This window comes from Scophthalmus maximus, chromosome 5 (assembly GCF_022379125.1).
Source record: "Scophthalmus maximus strain ysfricsl-2021 chromosome 5, ASM2237912v1, whole genome shotgun sequence".
In the NCBI taxonomy this organism is placed as follows: Eukaryota; Metazoa; Chordata; class Actinopteri; order Pleuronectiformes; family Scophthalmidae; genus Scophthalmus; species Scophthalmus maximus.
Genome location: NC_061519.1, coordinates 25,695,131 through 25,713,381, shown reverse-complemented (window position 1 = coordinate 25,713,381; position 18,251 = coordinate 25,695,131). Strand labels below are relative to the sequence as shown.

The window sequence follows — 18,251 nt, the reverse complement described above, 5'->3', positions numbered from 1 at the left end:
ACGGTTGAGGGGATTGAACCTCTGACCTTCTGCTAGGTGGACGACCCGCTCCACCTCCTGAGCCGGCGTCCGCTCTGACTGCAGCCACGTGAAGCGCCGGCTTTCTGCTTCTCTGGAGACGAAAAGACCATTTCGAGAGCACATTTGGAATATTTTATTAGATAAAACAAAAAATAGTTTTCATTTTACAACTCAAAGAGGGAGAAGAGCCATTTTGAAACGGCGACAGACGGGGGAGAAGAAAAAAACCAAAACAACACCGGAGCAAGTGAACTCAACTGATATCGGGCAAAACCTGGATCGTATCTCATCACTTCCCGCTGCTGCGATGTAGAACTTTGTAGAACAAACCAACAGGTCATTTGCTTGGTAAATATCACGATATGATTCACATACTGTTAAATACAGTAGTTAAATACTTCACTGCTCTCTCTCTCTCTCTCTCTCGCTCTCTCTCACTCTCACTCTCAATAAAATCTGTTCAGTAGAAAACTGAAGTGGAGACAGCAAGTGCTTTTTTTTCCCGATACCACCAAACACATCAACACAAGATGATATATCATGGTTCCAATAAAATGCCTTCACATAATCGGGGACGAAGAAGAAAAATGAAAGAGAAGAAGAAGTTGGCATTTACCCTTTAAACAGAGCATTTAAAAACAAAATATCTAGCCATAATCAAATACAGTTATTTATTTATTTTTTTTAATTCCACAATGGATATCCATCATTTGAAAAACAAACGCTTGCGTGACAGTAAAGCGACGAGGCCGTTGCTCTCTGAGGTTCGACGATTCGATTTTTTTTTTCTCCAACATGTTGAAGAACAAGTTCCTTGGTAACATTCTGCTTTTGTAGATTATAGAAAGTTTTGCGGAGTGAAATTCCTCAAATAAACGTGGTAGAATATAGAAAAGATTCTAACAATATTCACACTGACGCTTTTTGGTCCTTTCTCTGTGCTTTTTCTGGTTTCAGGTTTGGATTCAGACGATGACCCCAAGACATTGGCTTGGAATATTTATATATATATATATATATATATATATATATATATATATATATATATATATATATATATAAAAAAAAGCCAAAACATAAGAGGACTTTTTTTTACTTCACTGGTATTTCGTGAAACCACATCGAATGTGTTCATACAAACTGAAGACAGCTTTTGTCGCAATCCAGGAAACCACTTCACTGACAAACTGCTTGAGGATGTTTTTCCTTGATCGTGGTTTTTGTTTTTTTGCATTAAGGAATGCATGAGACAACTGAGAACAGAAGCGTAAAAAACGACACAAATGATATCACCGGCGTAAACACGGCGGCGTTGCCCGCTTGCAGCTGGTGGTGGATCTGCGTTGCACTTTTCCTTTTCTTTCTTTCGGTGCACCTCGTCTGACCCTCGCGAGACCTGGCTGACTCGCCAAAATCTTAGTTTCTTTTTGTCTGTTTCGTAATCTTGGTGCATTACTTTCAGGAAGCACCTGTGTTTCCTTCTTCCTGTTCCTTCACCTTCGGCCGGCTCTCTCATTGGCTGGCTCCCCCCCCCCCCCACTGTGCACAACACAGCAACAGCAAGCGCACTGTGCACGACACTTCCAAGTCCTCACATGCAAAAGAGCACAAGATAAAGAGCGGGGAGCGAAAAACTGGCGAGCTCAAGCGACGTGGATCCACGAGTGGCCTGAGCGAGCAGAGAAACAATGACGGTCAAAAAGCAGAGTTTTTGTTCCAGAGTCATTTCATCTTTTCTTTCGTGGTTCTGTTTGTTTTAGCCGCGGCAGTTTGAAAAAAAAAAGGAGAGGAAAAAACAAAAAAAAGGAACTGCCACAACCGGCCGCCGCTACTCGGCTTTGTGGCAGTAAATGTCCTTCAGCGCCTTCAGCTCTTCGATCAGGGTCTTGTTTTGGTTCTCCAGCACGGCCACGCGGTTTTCCAGACATTTGACGTACTCCTTCTTTTTCCTGCGGCACTCGCGAGCTGCCTCCCTGGGGAAGACAGAGGAGGAGGAGGAGGAAAGTTACTCTCTGCAAACTATGCAGAACTTAAAGAGAGCGGGCGTTGTTGGCTTAATAATTCACATTTAAGAAGCTGAAATCAGAGAATTTTGACTTTTTTTTCTTCTTTTTTTTTTTAAACTTCTTGAACCGATTATCAAAAATGGTTGACGGTTAATTCACTCGTCGATGACTAATCGATTCGCCGTCGCTCCCACCTGTTTTTCATCAGCCGCACCTCCCTCTTGCGGGTGACCTCCTCGGCGTGCGGCGGCGGGTTGTGCATGGCGCCCGGCGACGCGGCCATCACGATGCTCTGGGCCAGGCCCGAGTTTGGCGACCGAAGCTGGTAGGCGGGGATGTCTCCCGTGGCAGCTGCGGGCGAAGACGCACAACAAGAAGGAAGAAGAATTCAGTCGCTTTGTTCACGGTTTTTTTCCGGACCGTATTCCTCTTTTTTTTTTATACGACATGTGACATATTCAGATCTTTTCTAATTCTTCTGATCCACTTAAACATGCAGTGAATAAATATACGTTCTCCTTGTCTTCTTCTCTGACCATCATTGTTTGGCAACTTCCCAGATTCATTCATATAGTACTGCACAGGCCGATCATCTTCACCTTCCGTTCTACAAAACAAAACGTGGCCACTCGTCCCTCAGATATCATGAAATGGTGTACAGATATGGAAACGCCAAAGTACACGCGAGTGAGAGCTCGTCATCTAAAAAGGAAATTGTCAGCACATTTAATTCATGGCGTCCAATGATGTCTTGATGTGTATGTTTATGTCGTATAGTCGTCCACTCATCCGTTCGTCTGTTGTGGCGCATTCTTATTTTTTCCATCATCTGGATTTTTATGCAGTAAACATTCATGTGTTTCACCGGAGGATGTTCGACAGCGACTCCAGGCGACATTGTTTCTCCGCTCTGCTTCCTGTCTGAGAAGGTGAATTTCCTCCTCGGTGAAAATGTGTTTGCTCCGAAATGACCTGCCTTTTTTTTTTTCGTGGTCATGTTCTTAATGTGCAGTCGCTCCAGTTCAGTGAGCTCACAGATCGTTGGCTACATGACAGCAGACAAGTGAATTCAATTGTCTAATTATATAGCTACATATTATTGCATATATTATTGTGTAGTTTGTCCCTTCCAGTACCTCTCACAGGTCACAACAGGGTCATTTTCACCTGTGTGTGTTTGTGAGGTGACGTTGTGTGTCTAAACACAGTATCTGTCGGTGGCAGTGAACAAGTAAACAGCAGCTTAAACTGAACACGATGAACGAGTTGTCACCTCCTCGATGAGTCAACCGCTCGCCGCCTGCCGCCTCGCGACATTTCAGTTTCTCTTTCTCACTTTGTTCCTGAGAAGTTTATGTGTCTGCTCCGCCTCACTTTCCTGTCTCCACACACACACACACACACACACACACACACACACACACACACACACACACACACACACACACACACACACACACACACACACACACACACACACACACACACACACTCACTCTCACTCGACTGATAATGGAGTCACTCGGGCTGTGCTGCTGACGACAGCGTGTGCGTCTCACTCACCCTTTTTGCATTCTCTCTCTCTCCTACTTGGCTTCTCTTCCAGGAAACTGGAGTGACGTCAAACTGACGACTATCTTAAACCCCCCCCCCTACTGCCACCCGCCCCTTTACTTCTCACCCCCCTCTCTCCCTGCCCTTCTGCCTGACAACCACTGGGGTGGTTCAGAGAGCAGACCTTGTGTGTGTGTGTGTGTGTGTGTGTGTGTGTGTGTGTGTGTGTGTGTGTGTGTGTGTGTGTGTGTGTGTATTTCTGTCATCGGCTGCCTTAGGAGACAAATTTCAGGGGCAAAATGTTTTTTTGGTGTCAGTGGTTCAAGTTAAAAGTTAAAAAAATATAAAAGTTAGGCTTTGTTTGAGTCAAAAGGAAATGAATGCGAGTCCACTGTATGTCACGTCCCCAAAATTGTCCTGTGACTGTGTGTGTGTGTGTGTGTGTGTGTGTGTGTGTGTGTGTGTGTGTGTCAATGAGAAGGACAGCTGTCTGATCTGTGGCATGTTTCCCCCTCGATTTCGCGGGGCATGAAAGTTAAAGTCGTGTCAAACTGATCCAAATGTCATCGATATTTCACCGCAAGAACAATATCTACACAGAGAGATACAAAATTTAAAAAAAGTTGTAAATTAATCTCAGGATGCCTTAAAATATGATCACTCATTTGCAGGTGTCACTTAAAATCCTTACTGGGAAAACACAGCTGACAACATACTCCAGAAAATATGTAGCGGGGTTTTTGCACATAACACATAAACAAAAAAGAAAAGAAATAAGTCTGAGAGAAACTCTACCTGACTCAGTCTCATCCCCAGTTACAGCCATCTCCTGTTTCCAATAATCCAGCCCCACAGCAGCAGATCACCTCTAACACGCCAACACACTCCTCTGCCCTTTATTCCCCTCGCTGCTTCACTGGAACCTCTTCCTCTCTCTCTCTCTCTCTCTGCCTCCTTCTCCCGTTCCCCTTCTCCGCTCAGTCTGCATCTGAGCGATCACCCGGCAACTTTTGCAGCCCGATTACAATTACAGGCATTGACATCACAATGACATCACCGCTGCCCGCTGAAGTCAGTAAAAAACACCCGGGATTAGAGTTCCTCCCACTAGCTCGCCCTCCCCTCACTCCCCCTGCTGCGGATCAGACGCTGAAGTGGAGAAGCACAATGTGAGCTGGGCGGGCAGGCAGGCAGGCAGGGAGGGAGGGAGGGAGGGAGGCAGGGAGCTAAAGGGGGGTTGGTAGTAGAGGGTTGTATTTTTAGATCTAGTGACGCAACTAGAGAGACGCTCAACAAACAAGAGGATATTGTGTCCCAAGTGGCTGCCGTGCAAACTGTTGAGCACCAAGACGGGAGTCATTTTCTGTGTGTGTGTGTGTGTGTGTGTGTGTGTGTGTGTGTGTGTGTGTGTGTGTGAGAGAGAGAACGAGATGTTACATTATCTTGTTCACAACATGTTCCTGAGTTCTTTCCTCATAATCGTGAGGAAACTGCGGGGAGGAAACAAAAAAAAAAAAAGGGAGAAAGATTTTAAAAACTCCAATCATCGCTGCCCGGAAAAAAAAAATCCTCCGCATCACAGGAAGTGACACATTTCACACTTCCAGTAACGGTATCAGCGATGAGTCGGTTCTCTCACTCACACTCACACACACACACACACACACACACACACACACACACACACACACACACACACACACACACACACACACACACACACACACACACACACACACCAGGATCGGATCGGATGCAGGTACAAAAGAAAAAGATAAGAGAGAGAGAAGAGAGAGAGTTCTCTGAGTGTTGGTTTGATGTAAATGTTTTAAATTAAAAATACAATAAAATGGAGTCAAAGGTCGACTTCAGCTTCTGATTCGTGTCAACAACAAAACATTGATTCTGCGGCTTGGACAGCAAATGGAAACAAATATGTCATTATCACGTCAGTAAAAAGTAAATATGTGGGCTCATTTGTTTTCTTTGCGCATACGACTCAAATTCTTTTTAAAGATATGATCAGATATTTCAAATTACCTGCACCGAGGAGCTTTTGTTTGCTTGTCAGCGGGTTTCCGCAAAAAAGTTATTCATCGGATTTCCACGAAACTTGGTGGAAGGATGAGGACAGGGGCCGAGAGAGAAGCCGTTACATTTTGGAGCAGATCCGTACAAGGGGGCGGATTCAGTCATTTCTTTCTAAATGACGTAGGGTGTTTATTTTTTTTACATTTTCACATTTTCTTTTTTTACAAAAGAAAAAAAGGATGATTTGAATTTGGTTCCTGAGTTTTTTTGGTGAACTCAGCCGTTTTATCTGTTGCCTTACTTGTGCTCTGCTCTTCCCTTTAATCAACTGTTACTGCCTTTGTCTTCCTGGTCTCTCGGGTGCAAACAACTCGCCGCCCGGACGTTTTCCTCGTTTCCCACGCGCCACCGGTACCCGCCAGTCAAAGGACGGGGCGTATATCCGCCCCGCGAGCGCAAAGTGCAGGCGCGGTCAGACCCCGTTCGCAGCTGATCACGAACGAGAGCGGAAACCGAGAGCTCTTTTTTTTCTTTTTTTCTGGCAGTCACTCTTGCTGACAAATGGCAGAGGACCCAGAAATGCTTCGCTGTTCAAACTGTCGGGATCGACTGACGGATCCAGTGACAGATTCCTTGTGGCCACATCACATCGCCTGCGTGAGCGGTATTAAAAGCCTCTGGGATTTTAAAAAGAAAAAAAGAAACTGGCACTTATTGGAAGGTTTAGAGGAGAGAAACTGAAGGAGACTAGATTCCTGTGCTGGACCTTAAACACACAAGCTCCGGGAGAACGCCTGCCGTAGTCACCAGGAATATATGTGTGTACCAACGTGAAGAGGCCAAAACATAAAGTCTCCGCTTCAGCAGAAAAGTACTGCGAGGCAGAGAAACCTCGAGGTGAGTCAGCAGAAATATCCGGGAACAAAGAGAGGAACATGAAGGTCCTTCGCCGGGAGGTGGACGCTCTCGACCGCTCTGCTGACGAGGCAGCGGTACGACGGCGAGAAGGAAATCCTCAGTGCATTTCTGCATTTCTGTCTAAATCTAAGAGGAGCTGGACAAAAAATCACCACGTTTTTCTGCCGCCCCGTTCCAAATTGTCCGGACACGCACACGTATTAAACTTCCACCAAAATCCGTGGATCTCTTACCCTGGAGGAGAACCTGTCCTCCCTGGATGTAGAACTGCTGCGGCGCGTCCCCGGGCGTCAGCATCTGAGCCCCCTGGAGGGCTTCCACTCCGGGGCCGCTCAGCTGGATGGCTCTGCCTTGACTGACTGCGACTGTGTGAGGGGATCAGAGTTCAGTTCGAACCGCGGGGCAGTGATAAAGAGCAGAAAGAGGAGTTTACACAAAAGTTTACAGTGTGAGGTGGAAGTTGGTGGAGTTATTGTGTGGCTTTATAAAGACATGAAACTCTCAAGGAAAAACACATTTTTAAGAGGAAGAATCTCAAGGTCAGCTCGTGTTCAGGGGTGTAAGAGACGTCAAGGTCGACTCTTCAAGATCAGCGCATCAAGAATATGTTTCATAAATGCAGTTTTCCCAACTGCTGAAGCTCCTGGGGACTGTCGGATTCAATATACGTGTCATTTTTAAACTGACATTCATTTAGCAGACACTTTTGTCCAAAATCGCCTCATACAATTAGTGCATACCGCCACGAAGATATTACCCAAAAGTGCTAATGACCACGAGAAGAGGACGGGGCCCAGAGCAGAGCCCTGAGGGACCCCAGACAGTAGTGAAGGTTGCAGGGTTCGGACACAGATCCTGTCTAAGTGACCTCCTGCGTCGTTACTGTATTGAACATTGAACATTTTCAACTCAGGATCCCTGCTACTTTACTTGGGAGACAAAAAATGTATTCCTGAAAGTCCACCACGCTCTGTCCCTTTCCAACATCTTGCAGGGGATTAATCTATCGGCAAGGAAGTCGACCTGATTGTGTGGCATGAGTTATAACTATAGAGTCCGTGTACTGACTGTATTGTCCTGAGCTGGTCTGGTAGATGGAGGTTGGCGCCGCCGAGGCCTCGCTCGCGACCGGCAGATCTTCCTCCTCCTCCTCCTCCTCATCCTCCTCCTCCTCGCTCTTATCTTCATCGATTTTGGGAACTGCCGGCGAATGGGACGAAAGCTCGCTGAGGATTTGTCTGCAAGGGGGGAAGAGGAGAATGTCAATAAAGTCGAGCAGTCCAAAACTCTCTATACGTGCTGCTGTTTTCGGAGGACGCCTCCTCACCGGTAAGACGGACGCCTGGAGAGAATCTCTCGCCTCGTCTGAGCGTCCGCGACGGACTCGTGGTCCTGCAGCTCTGCTAAGGCGGCAATCTGCACAAAACAACACTTTTATAAAATCATCATTATTTTGGCAACATGTTTGATGTGACTGAAGGAGGGAGTTACTTCCCACACACACACACACACACACACACACACACACACACACTTTTGTGAGTGACCCGGCATGTTTTTTTGATACAACAATCTGTGAAAGAGAAAGGATGACGTCAAAGGAGGAATTTGAGCAGCTCTTTATTGTGAGCCTCGATCTTTTCAACCCTTAGTTTATACGGCCCTGTTGACTGTAATTATTCATGAATGGAAAAGCGTCGACACCCTACTTTCACTGGACATGACCTGCTGTACAAACAGGTTTACCCAAATCCTTCAGTTTGATTCGACCTGCGTACGCGTCGTCATCATCAATCATTGGACCTGCTATGACTCATGAACTTGTGCGTATAATGGTTTTGTTGTTGTGCATTCAAAAGCCGCTTCGGAGGGACAATGCAGATTTATGCCAGGTTAAACAAGAGGCGTGTCCACGTCCACTCGCTTGCGAGGCTTCTGCTTTGAAAACAGAGGTTTATTAAAGTATCACAACAGCTGAATTTATCAGATTTTCTGCCGCTGTACCATTAGATCTTTTCGTCTTGAATCTCCACAGTGTTTCCTCTTTCATGACTACTTTGAAATCAGTTCTTAAGGGTACAGTGTGTAATATTCAGAAGAACTTATTCACAGCAGTTGAATATATTGTCCATAACTATGTGTTCATATATGTATAATCGAAGATGTTTTTTCGTCAACTCCGAATGAGTTCAATATAGTTCCATGAGGTGGACCCGACCTCCGTGTGAGGCTCCATGTTTCTACGTCGTGTTGAATGCGGTCGTGGCACAAAACGGTTCCAGAATACGTCGCGTTCGCGTTGAATTTTCACACGCTGCCGGAAACCGGGAAAATGGAATCAGCGGTGCGCCGCCATAAAGTGTCCCCTGTCGGTTGCGGTCTGCAACTTTACCGCCAGACGCCGCCGGAAACTTACAAAAATTACACACTGGGGCTTTACGATGATGAACATCTGCTCATTTATCACTTTCGTGACCAATTTCGTCAAAGATACTTTTCATGAATTGACAAAGTAACCTTCGCTGAAAATCTGATGAAACATCTGAGCTTATAAACTACGTTTTTTTCTTCTTCTTTTTTTCATCCACAAACACGTTATGACTTTCGGCCAGAGTTGTCCGCCGCGTTTACAGTTGTGTGAAGGGGCCGTCCTGCGCAAAAACAACAACAACAACAACAACAACAACAACAACATCCCCTGGATGTGAAGGTTATAGAGTGAGGAGCTTAGCTCCTGCCGCTCACATCAATCCTATTATCAGATGCACTGCATTAGAGCAGGAGCGCTGCAGTGTTCCTCCTCCTCCTCCTCCTCCTCCTCCTCCTCCTACACACTGCAGCTAAATCCTCATCACCACTGACGTCACAACCGGACAAATGATTCCACTGAAAAAGCTTACGCTGTTTGTTTTCAGACAGGAAAATTGAGATACAGACAAACGGAGTTTGCCGTGAAGAACGGGAGATTCTTCTCCGGGAGAGCAGGAGATTTTTTTTTTTTTTAGAGTCAGGCTCGTTGCACAACAACGCGAACACTTCCGAAACATTCAGGCGAATGAGGAAGAAGCACACTCGCTTGCTGTGAATCTTACCTGCTTCATATACATGAATGTGAAGTATTATTATATTTGTTATTATGATACTTGGCCCTGACTCTGCAGTACACTGTATGTAAACCTATCTTTGGCTCAATAAAACAAATTGGAAACTTGAGTTGGGACCTTTTTTTCTTAAATATTTTCATTCAGAAAAACATCCCTTCTTTAGTAAAACTGAAAATGAAGCTGAAGTGACTTGATTGTCATATTTCTTACCTCCATCTCAGTTTTGAGAAGACAAACTTTGCTTATCAGAGTGTATTATCTGAGCGCGTGTCCCTCACCTGAGCAGTCTGGACCGGCGGAGACTGTATGACGGACGTCTGCGGCGCCGGGGCGCCTCCTTGCACCCGCACCGTCTCACCATCATCAGAGAGCCGGACCTGCCGGAGGACAGTGATGCCAGATATCCTCAGATATGAAAAATTAAATCCAAAGGCACAACATTTTTAAAAAAAGACATTAAGCGCGGGGGGGGGAGTAAAAGTCCAATCCATGCTCACAATTCAATAGATTTCATTAAATATCAGCTGAACCAATTAGGTCAGCTGAAACCTCTGAGCGTGTGTGTGTGTGTGTGTGTGTTTGTGTGTTTGTGTGTTTGTGTGTGTGTGTGTGTGTGTGCGTGTGTGTGTGTGTGTGTGTGTACCTACCTGAGGAGACGGTCTGGCCTCACTGTGGTTCTCCTCCTCTCCGTCTGTCAGCGAGCCATTTAAGCTGCTGTCGAGGTGAGACGACACCGAGGCGTCCATGGCAAAGTCACCTGGACGGACACACAACTGTTCCTGTTACGTCTTTACACTGTTTGCTCCAACACCGTTTTCACAGATCACAAATAAATGGATTGCAAATATACATTTTAAACACTTTTTTAAAAACACTTCTTTTGCACATTCTGTAAATGGAACTTTTAGAAACTTTTTATCTCACTTTATTTGGAAAATGCTGCTACTGTCTCTGTGTTTTTATTTTTATTCTGTTTTTGATTTATTGTTCTGATACGTGTAAGGGGAGGAAGCAATACATAATTTCATCGTACTAAGTATAATGACAATCAAGACAATTCTATTCCATTCTTGAACTTGTAAAGATTTGCTGTTCTTTTTACCTAAGATAAGATAAGATAAGATAAGATAAGATAAACCTTTATTCATCCCACAATGGGGAAATTTGGGCATTACAGCAGCAAAGTGGACAGAAGAATATAGAAGGAAATTTCCAAAAAAGCAATAGTATGTACAAAATATAACAAAATAATGACATTAAATAAAAAAAAGATATATAAAAGATATAAAAATAAAAACTGACTGTTAGATTTTTAATATTTAAGTGTGTTGTGTGACTGATATCAGCTGATGTGACAACGGCATTTCCCAGTTTGGAATCAATAAAGTACATATATATATATATATACACACACACTTTTTGTTATTGTAGGCTACATGCTCTCTTATTAGTCAAGTTAGACAGCAACATGCAGAAAAAGAAAACAAACCTAACTTCCCTTCTTTAGTAAAAACTGAAAATTAAGCTTAACTGTAACTTTCCCCAACTTAATTACATTTTTATTCATACTCCACACAGTACATATTTTCACTAGAAATAAAGTAAGCACCTTTATAGGAGGCTGGCTGTTGATTCTTTTTCAACCCATTTTTGTTATTATTATTATTATTTTTATATATATTTTATTTTGAAACAACTTCCGGCAGCCATCTTATTCCGCCTGACTTGACGCGGCTCTGGAAACTTTCAGTCAGAGGGAATCGCCCCTGACAACGGAGTGGTGTCGTCACGCGCTCGGCTCGGCTCGGCTCGGCTCGGAGCTCCTCCGTCGGGCCCGAGTGTCAGTTCGTGAAAAGCTCCGCAGCAGCGAAGACGTGTTGTTGTTTTCGGGGGGAAAAAGAAATAGAAGTAGAAGAAGAAGAAAAAAAAAGAAGCGACAGCTTCGCGGTGACTTACCCGAAGTTTGACGTCGTGTTGCTCGTCACAGTGCGCGCGTTGACGGGCCTGTGCCTCCGCTCACGTAGCTCCCACGTCAGCGCTGACGACGCTGTGGCCCCAAAATGGCGCCTGACGAGTCGGTTTAACGTCAGAGAGAGGGTGCGGGCCGCGGGCGGGGCGAGAGGACTCGCTCCTGCTTCACTTCCGGGATCGCTTTTTTGTGTGTGAAGCGCGAGTGTTTTACAAGAAAAAAATAAAAACTTTAGACTGTATAAAATGTTGGAAAAATAAGCGCAGACAATATTGAAGTATATGGAATTTTATCAACATTTAAAGCTTTAAAAGATATTTTGGATATTTTTGTTTTGGACCAAAAATCAATTTTTTTATTAAATATATATATTAATTGAGTGGTAATACATAAATTTAAACTCGACTTCAATCTGTGTGTGTATTTTAATTTAGTGTAGAAAAAGAAAATATCACTATTACTATTATATTATGTTAAATAAACGTTTTTTATAGTGTGTCAATATCTACAGATAAACGCTGATAACCGGACACGCTAAATAATGAAGACGCGATTCAAGTTCGTCATGAAATTAAATGATTAATTTAAATAGTAATTAATATTGTTTTAATGTTTTCCTGTGTTTTATGGTCGCTCACATGTTTACAGAGCAGAGTTATGTCGCCATCTACTGACTGAAAAGAGAAGCCACACTTGATTCGGAGGAGACATGAAAGTCTAGTTAACATTTTGTATTTTAGCTATTAAAAAAAACACCTTATTAGAAACAGTAGAATAAGATTGAACTTTGGTGTCAGACATAAGTGTATTTATATTAGGGCTGTTATGATATCAGTTTTTAAAAAATTATTATCATGGACAAAATAATTTGTCATGATGATATTATCAAGACAGGGTTAGAGAGTTTGAAAAATTGAAATATCAATAACACTTTCACTCAATTTCATCTTGTTTATTGTGTGTTTTTGGCAAATGAATTATACTTTAAATGCCATAATATCACTGGTTCAATTTTAACTAAGTGTGTAACAGTGTTTGTGACAACGGCTGAAAAAAATCCCCCAAAAATATGATCAAATCTGCCCTGACTCTAAACTTTGGGAGGATGCTTGATATTTTTTTACACAACAAAGTTAACAGAAACTTTATGCAAATTCTTTCCTTTTTTTAACAGGAAGCAGATATTTGTAGCATGTGTATGCAGATTCAAGGAGTCTCTCATAACCAAAAACAGATTCAAGGTTCACTAGTAAAATGTTTATGTTGTGATGACCTTTGAAAAAAGTTTTCGATGAGGCTGATATTCCATATTCAAAGCATGACTTTCATTCAGATATGAAGGTTTGTGTTGTGGAATCCGCCCTGTACTCTCTGAATTCCTGCGTTTAGATCTGCCTCCTGCTGAGCCCAGAGCCACCATCTGTCCTCCTGCGTGCCAGGAGAGGTCGTGCTCTTATCACACACTGATCACAAAGTCCCTCCTCTAATCTGCAACAGAGCGAGAGTACGTACAGCGCTGTGTTCAGCAGAGAACCGCAACTGAGTGAGGTGTGCGTGATGCAAACAGAACAGTGTATGTTGCTGTGCTCGTTTTGTACATGAAATTATTATCTGTACCACTCTATCATTTGAGGGTGGCAGGGGAGGAGGCTGGCATGGAGCCCATCCCAGCCGACACATCTGTGGGAAGCCGGAGTACCTGGAGAACATGCTCCACGAGGCCTTAGGTGGTTGGCTGGTTAGGAACTGGGATCCGAACCAAGAGCCTTCTTGCTGCGAGGCATCAGTGTAAACCACTCTACCACCCTTAGATGAAATCGCCACAATGAAAATCCTTCCTTCAAGTGAGACATTGTCCAACTTGGTAAAGATTATCAATCCAAAAAAGATAAACTAGTACTTTCCCATTTCCCCTTTGCCTTTTCTTTTGGTTCTAATATATTCTTCCGTATTTGACGCATAATCGTGCTTGTGGAAAATAGTTTTCCACTTGGACTCTGGACATGTTTCATTCTTATCAGATATTCTCATTTAGCATATAATCATCCTTCTCTTTCACTGTTTGACTTTTTACTTAGTGTCCGTTTCCCCACAGAACATTTTCCCTCTCCATCATTGAATAAAACTCTTTATTTCTCTAATCTAAATAATGGAGCAACATTACATCAGTTATCCACCGCTGCTCCTTCCTCCTTCCTCCTCCTCCTCCTCTTCCTCTGCCGTCAGAGCGTGGAGGGCTCCAGATGGTCGAGCACCAGCAGCAGAAGGGAGACCCCCGGGGGGGCCACAGAGGCCTGACAGCGGGGCGCCACATGCGACCCGGGGCCAGACAGCTCTTTAGCACAAAATTAGCCCGGGATGAACGCATAACACAGTTACATGCAGTTAATTCCATCAAAGAGGGGTTTAATTTGTGGTTCATCCATCTTGGCCTCTGCAGTTTAACTGGCCCTAATCCGTCAAATGTCACAGTCCTTTCATAATAGATGATTTAAAAACATTTTCAGGGGTAAAGTTATAGCAGCTTTAAGTAATTATTGTGTTCATAAAAATCACAAAAGTGTGAGTTAGTACGGATGTAACGGGTCTGAGCTTTAGACAATTCTGAAGAAAACCGCTGAGAGGATGCAAATATGTGACTGCTGTATTTATTACAGTGTGACCTCTAAGAAGGAAAGGTCAACATCCATATGTCTCCCCTTGTTTCACACCATGTACAGTATGAGGCTGCAGATAAAATGTCCGAGGACATAATGAGGCTCAGGGGCATTTTTTTTTCATCTTTTAAATTATTTTATTTAATGTCATCTTTCTTCTTTTGTTTTGTTCTGTGCTTTTCTATTCATCTCTTAATATTCACTTTTTAACCATGTTTTAGACAAGCGCTATAGCAATTAATTTGCTTTTCGCATGTTTACGTGGTGGATTATCTTCCAAACTGCATCTGATGCAGCTCTGACACATCAGTGTTTAAAGTGGATTCATAGTTGGAATCTCACGGGAAATAATTAATAATAATAATACCTAATAGACAATAGACGTTATTAAACACGCACACAAACAACAGGATTAAAGTGAGTGTGAATTGGCACTAAATTGAAGAGATGAGGTTTTGAAATCAGGTTCTGGTCATCGTGAACTGTTCGCCGCGCGCCACCAGAGGTCGCTGCTGATTCAAAGATGACGCATTGTCAAGAACATCCAGTCAAACTGGTGGATATTAATATTAAAATGTAACTGAATTAGCTTGTGCAGATTAATCCACAGCTGATAAGCCAATGTCATATCTTCTTTATAGTTTCATCCTTGCTCTGACGTGTCAGTCACTGAACTTTCTGTCTCTCTAAAAAAGTGAAAGCAAAAGCGATGATTCCATAAATCTCATAACAATGTCAGATAAGATGTAACTGACAAGAACAACGTGGGGGATGAGTGCACCTGAATGTAACACGGGACAGGAACAGGACAACATTCTGGACATACGCAAAGTATACGAATATAGTCCAAAATGCATGATTCATATTACAAATATCTACAAATAGCACCCGTGCAGCATGATAGACATCATCCAAAGAGGCTGAAATTCCTCTTGAGTTACGTGATGACGTCTATTCCCACATCTGACATGTTGAACATGAAGGTTCATTCTTGAGCTTGGGAACAGAAGTTTGACATTAAAAAAATAGCCCTCGATCCACGTACAAGTTTACATGAATCACATACAGAGGAGACGCAAAAGTGGCCTGTACGATTTTATATTATTGTATTTAACGTTTGTCTTAAAGGAGAAACATTCACTTCTTAAAAAAACGTTATTATAAATACTATGAAACAGGAGATTATGATGATGCTGATTAATTTATGATACTGTGTGTGTGTGTGTGTGTGTGTGTGTGTGTGTGTGTGTTCTAATGGTAGCTAGCTAGCTAGCTAACTCCTACTGTATTCAGGTAGTAAAAGTTACAGTTAGCTAGCTAGCTAGCAATAGCAGCTGTGTCGATCCAGGCCCCCACCCTTTGCCCCTTACCCCCCCCCCCAGGTCATACGCCCGTGCCTACAACCAGTGAGAGCAACGAATCACGTGACAATGTCTGTGAACGGCTGTTTTCGTTTCTGCGGGAGAAGTTTGAAAATATCAGGCACTTTTAGTCAAACGCTCGTTCGTCAGCGGCGGCCATCTTGGTTGTTCAGAAAGTCACTTCTCTCCCCGCGTCGCGGTTTATAAACCCCGCCCATTATCAGATTAAGGGCTGCGATTGGACCGGCGAGACTTCTGCTGGACGACAGTAGCTAGTTAGACCATTTGACTTTTCAAAGTTAAAGCTAGCTAACTAGCTAGCTTACCGGTGTAGAAAGCTAGTTTTTTCTGCCGGAGGGGAAATCACTTCCCCGATGGAGGAGGAGATCCAGACCGTGAGTCTGGCAGAGCAAATGAAGATGAGCTCCCAGAATTCATCTGGGTCCCTGATGAACAATGGCCAAACATCCGACATGTAAAGTCTAGTGTAATACCTGCTACAATGGCCCCATTTCCCTAAAAAATAGGGCCATTATTACATTTTCCGTATGTAAAAAAACACAGTGAACAAGTTAAGGCCGTTGAACCGGATGTGACAGCTGCCGGTCGACTGTGGTCGGCGGCGGGCAACGGCCCCCGCGAGCGCTTCCAGCTGTGGAGCTCGGACCTTAAATAGACCCTCAGCTGCGATGCCGGTACTTGGTGGTGGTGGAGGAGGAGGAGGGATCCGACTCAGAAGGTGCCCACGTTGAAAACCACACACACACACTTTCCACATACTTGGAATTCAGTGGTTCTGCTCTCGTTCTCCCGAAAAACCATGTGTTTGCTACGGAAGAGTATCAGGGCCACGCATAAGAAGAAGAAAGATGAGGGGAAAGATTTTTCAATTTTATTAATGAGGGGGATTTTTTAAATTTATTTAACATTTCGAGAATGAAGTCGATGTCAAGAATAAAGTTGAAAATTTAAGTTGAAATGCCCCTAAACGTCCGTGTTGTGGTTCCAGTTCAGCTGTCACACGTCCACGTTGACTAACGTTAGCAAAGCTACGCTACCTTCGCTAACTGCGCGCCTCTCAAAATTCATTAACGGTTGTTTGCAGTTGAATGTTATCGTGTCAGGACACACGTTGACGTTCATGTTGCAAACACCCGTTGTCTCCGCGTCGTCACTTCCAGATTCAGCCTGTCGATAATAATATCGCAACTTTACAACTTGGTTAGCAGCTAGCGTTAGCTTAGCAAACTGGCTAACAGAACATCAACATCCGGTTGTTTGGTGCTGAAAAGTGCTTCCTGGTCACAATTTTCAACTTTATTCTCGACAATTCGACTTAATTCTCGAAATGTAAAAAAAAAAAAAAAAATCTTCCCCCTCATTGTTTTACCTTATGCCTGCTCTAATACTCTTCCGTGTGTTGCAGCCTCATGTTGAGTTATTTAAATCATAACCTTTTTATAAAGATGCAATTGATGTTAATCAACTAAAAAAAAAGACTCTTGGCTCAGGTTGATTTTTTTTCTTTCTCTTTCCGTTCTTTTTTCAAGCCTGTTCTATTTCTGTGCAGACGTGTCCGGTGGCTCGAGTCCATCCATGTGCCGGGGCAGCTGCTCCTGAGAGATGGACCTGGACAGTCTGCTTCTCATTTGTGTGCAGGATGGGGAAGGGGGAGGGGGGTTGGTTCAGTTGCAGTCAGTCCCAGGTGGGATGATTTATTGAAAAAACAGGAAAAAGATGCAGGTGCATGACAAAAGTGTCATGACATATTAAAAATACACCTAGAAAGAAAAGAAAACAAAAAGAAATGTATCCGGCTCTGAGGGAAATACGCAATCCCAATTCTAAATCTGAACCCGTATATTCAACTTTTCATTCTAGTGAGGACTCATCTGTGCTGCTGGAGTGATCTGCATCGATTCCCAATCAATGTATCGATTCTAATGTCTATTGTCTCCTTCTCTGTGTGATTCCCCTGCGCGCCAAACTGGAGCCATCCCCTTGGCAACGCGCAGCAGACTGTGGCCTTCCCTGCTCCCCCTGATGCCTTCACGTGCCGCTCGTAAACTCCGATGCCGCTCGTAAACTGCGATGTCCCAGCATTTGTCAGACCCATTTGTTAGAAAACTTAACTTGATATTTATGTTAAAGTTATGTCTTTTGTTGATGTTCCACTTTTGTCCCACTTGTTTGATGAATGGACATGTTTTTAGGTGACAAATATATGGAGGTTTAAGATCATCACTCACTTTCTCGTCATCTCTGAAGTATTTATTCTAACTGCCACGTGTGTGCCGAGCACAGATCTGATTGGCTGAGGAGGAGCTGCTCAATGCTGCAGCAACAACACAGACTGCACATCTGTCTCATCAGTGTTATGGATTGTGTTTATTAATTTACATCCTAAGGTGGCTGTTCATTTATCAAGGCTTCATTAAATCTGCGTTCGACACAAGCGGCAGCTGTTCTCTCCTCAGCACTGAGCAGCAAGCACAACCCAGGGGGAGGCCACGTAGATGAGAATGAGATTAAAGATGTAATACATTAATAATTTACATGCTTCCCGCATTAATAAAATGTAAGCTGATAATAAAGTATGATCCCCAATATCTGTGCTCCTGTTGACAAAA

At 43.5% G+C, this 18,251-nt stretch overlaps 1 protein-coding gene across 3 annotated transcripts; it reads right to left on the bottom strand.

Annotated features, from left to right (window-relative positions):
* Positions 1-1,440: 1,440 nt before the first annotated feature.
* crema (cAMP responsive element modulator a) lies at positions 1,441-11,743 on the bottom strand. 3 transcript variants are annotated; one of them, XM_035634595.2, is made up of 8 exons: positions 11,591-11,743; positions 10,282-10,391; positions 9,913-10,011; positions 7,858-7,946; positions 7,599-7,768; positions 6,764-6,895; positions 2,222-2,378; positions 1,441-1,994 (listed from the first exon to the last, which is right to left on the bottom strand). In XM_035634595.2, the coding sequence occupies exons 2-8, from the start codon at positions 10,378-10,380 to the stop codon at positions 1,850-1,852; spliced, it is 891 nt and encodes a 296-aa protein (XP_035490488.2). In that variant the 5' UTR covers positions 10,381-10,391; positions 11,591-11,743; the 3' UTR covers positions 1,441-1,849. The 3 variants fall into 3 exon arrangements, with proteins under 3 accessions (XP_035490488.2, XP_035490489.2, XP_035490490.1); XM_035634596.2 differs by having other exon boundaries at positions 10,282-10,407; positions 11,591-11,711; XM_035634597.2 differs by lacking the exons at positions 6,764-6,895; positions 7,599-7,768; positions 7,858-7,946; ... (1 more) ...; positions 10,282-10,391; positions 11,591-11,743 and adding an exon at positions 4,377-4,722.
* Between the last annotated feature and the right edge of the window lie 6,508 nt (positions 11,744-18,251).

What these genes read in the sequence shown, in the direction of transcription:
- crema (XM_035634595.2), bottom strand. Translation starts at nt 10,380, where the DNA reads ATGGACGCCTCGGTGTCGTCTCACCTCGACAGCAGCTTAAATGGCTCG. An exon ending in AGGACAGGTTCTCCTCCAGG is followed by an intron (nt 2,379 to 6,763) that starts GTAAGAGATCCA and finishes CTTCGCCCGCAG; the next exon opens with CTGCCACGGGAGACATCCCC. An exon ending in GTGCGGCTGATGAAAAACAG is followed by an intron (nt 1,995 to 2,221) that starts GTGGGAGCGACG and finishes TGTCTTCCCCAG; the next exon opens with GGAGGCAGCTCGCGAGTGCC.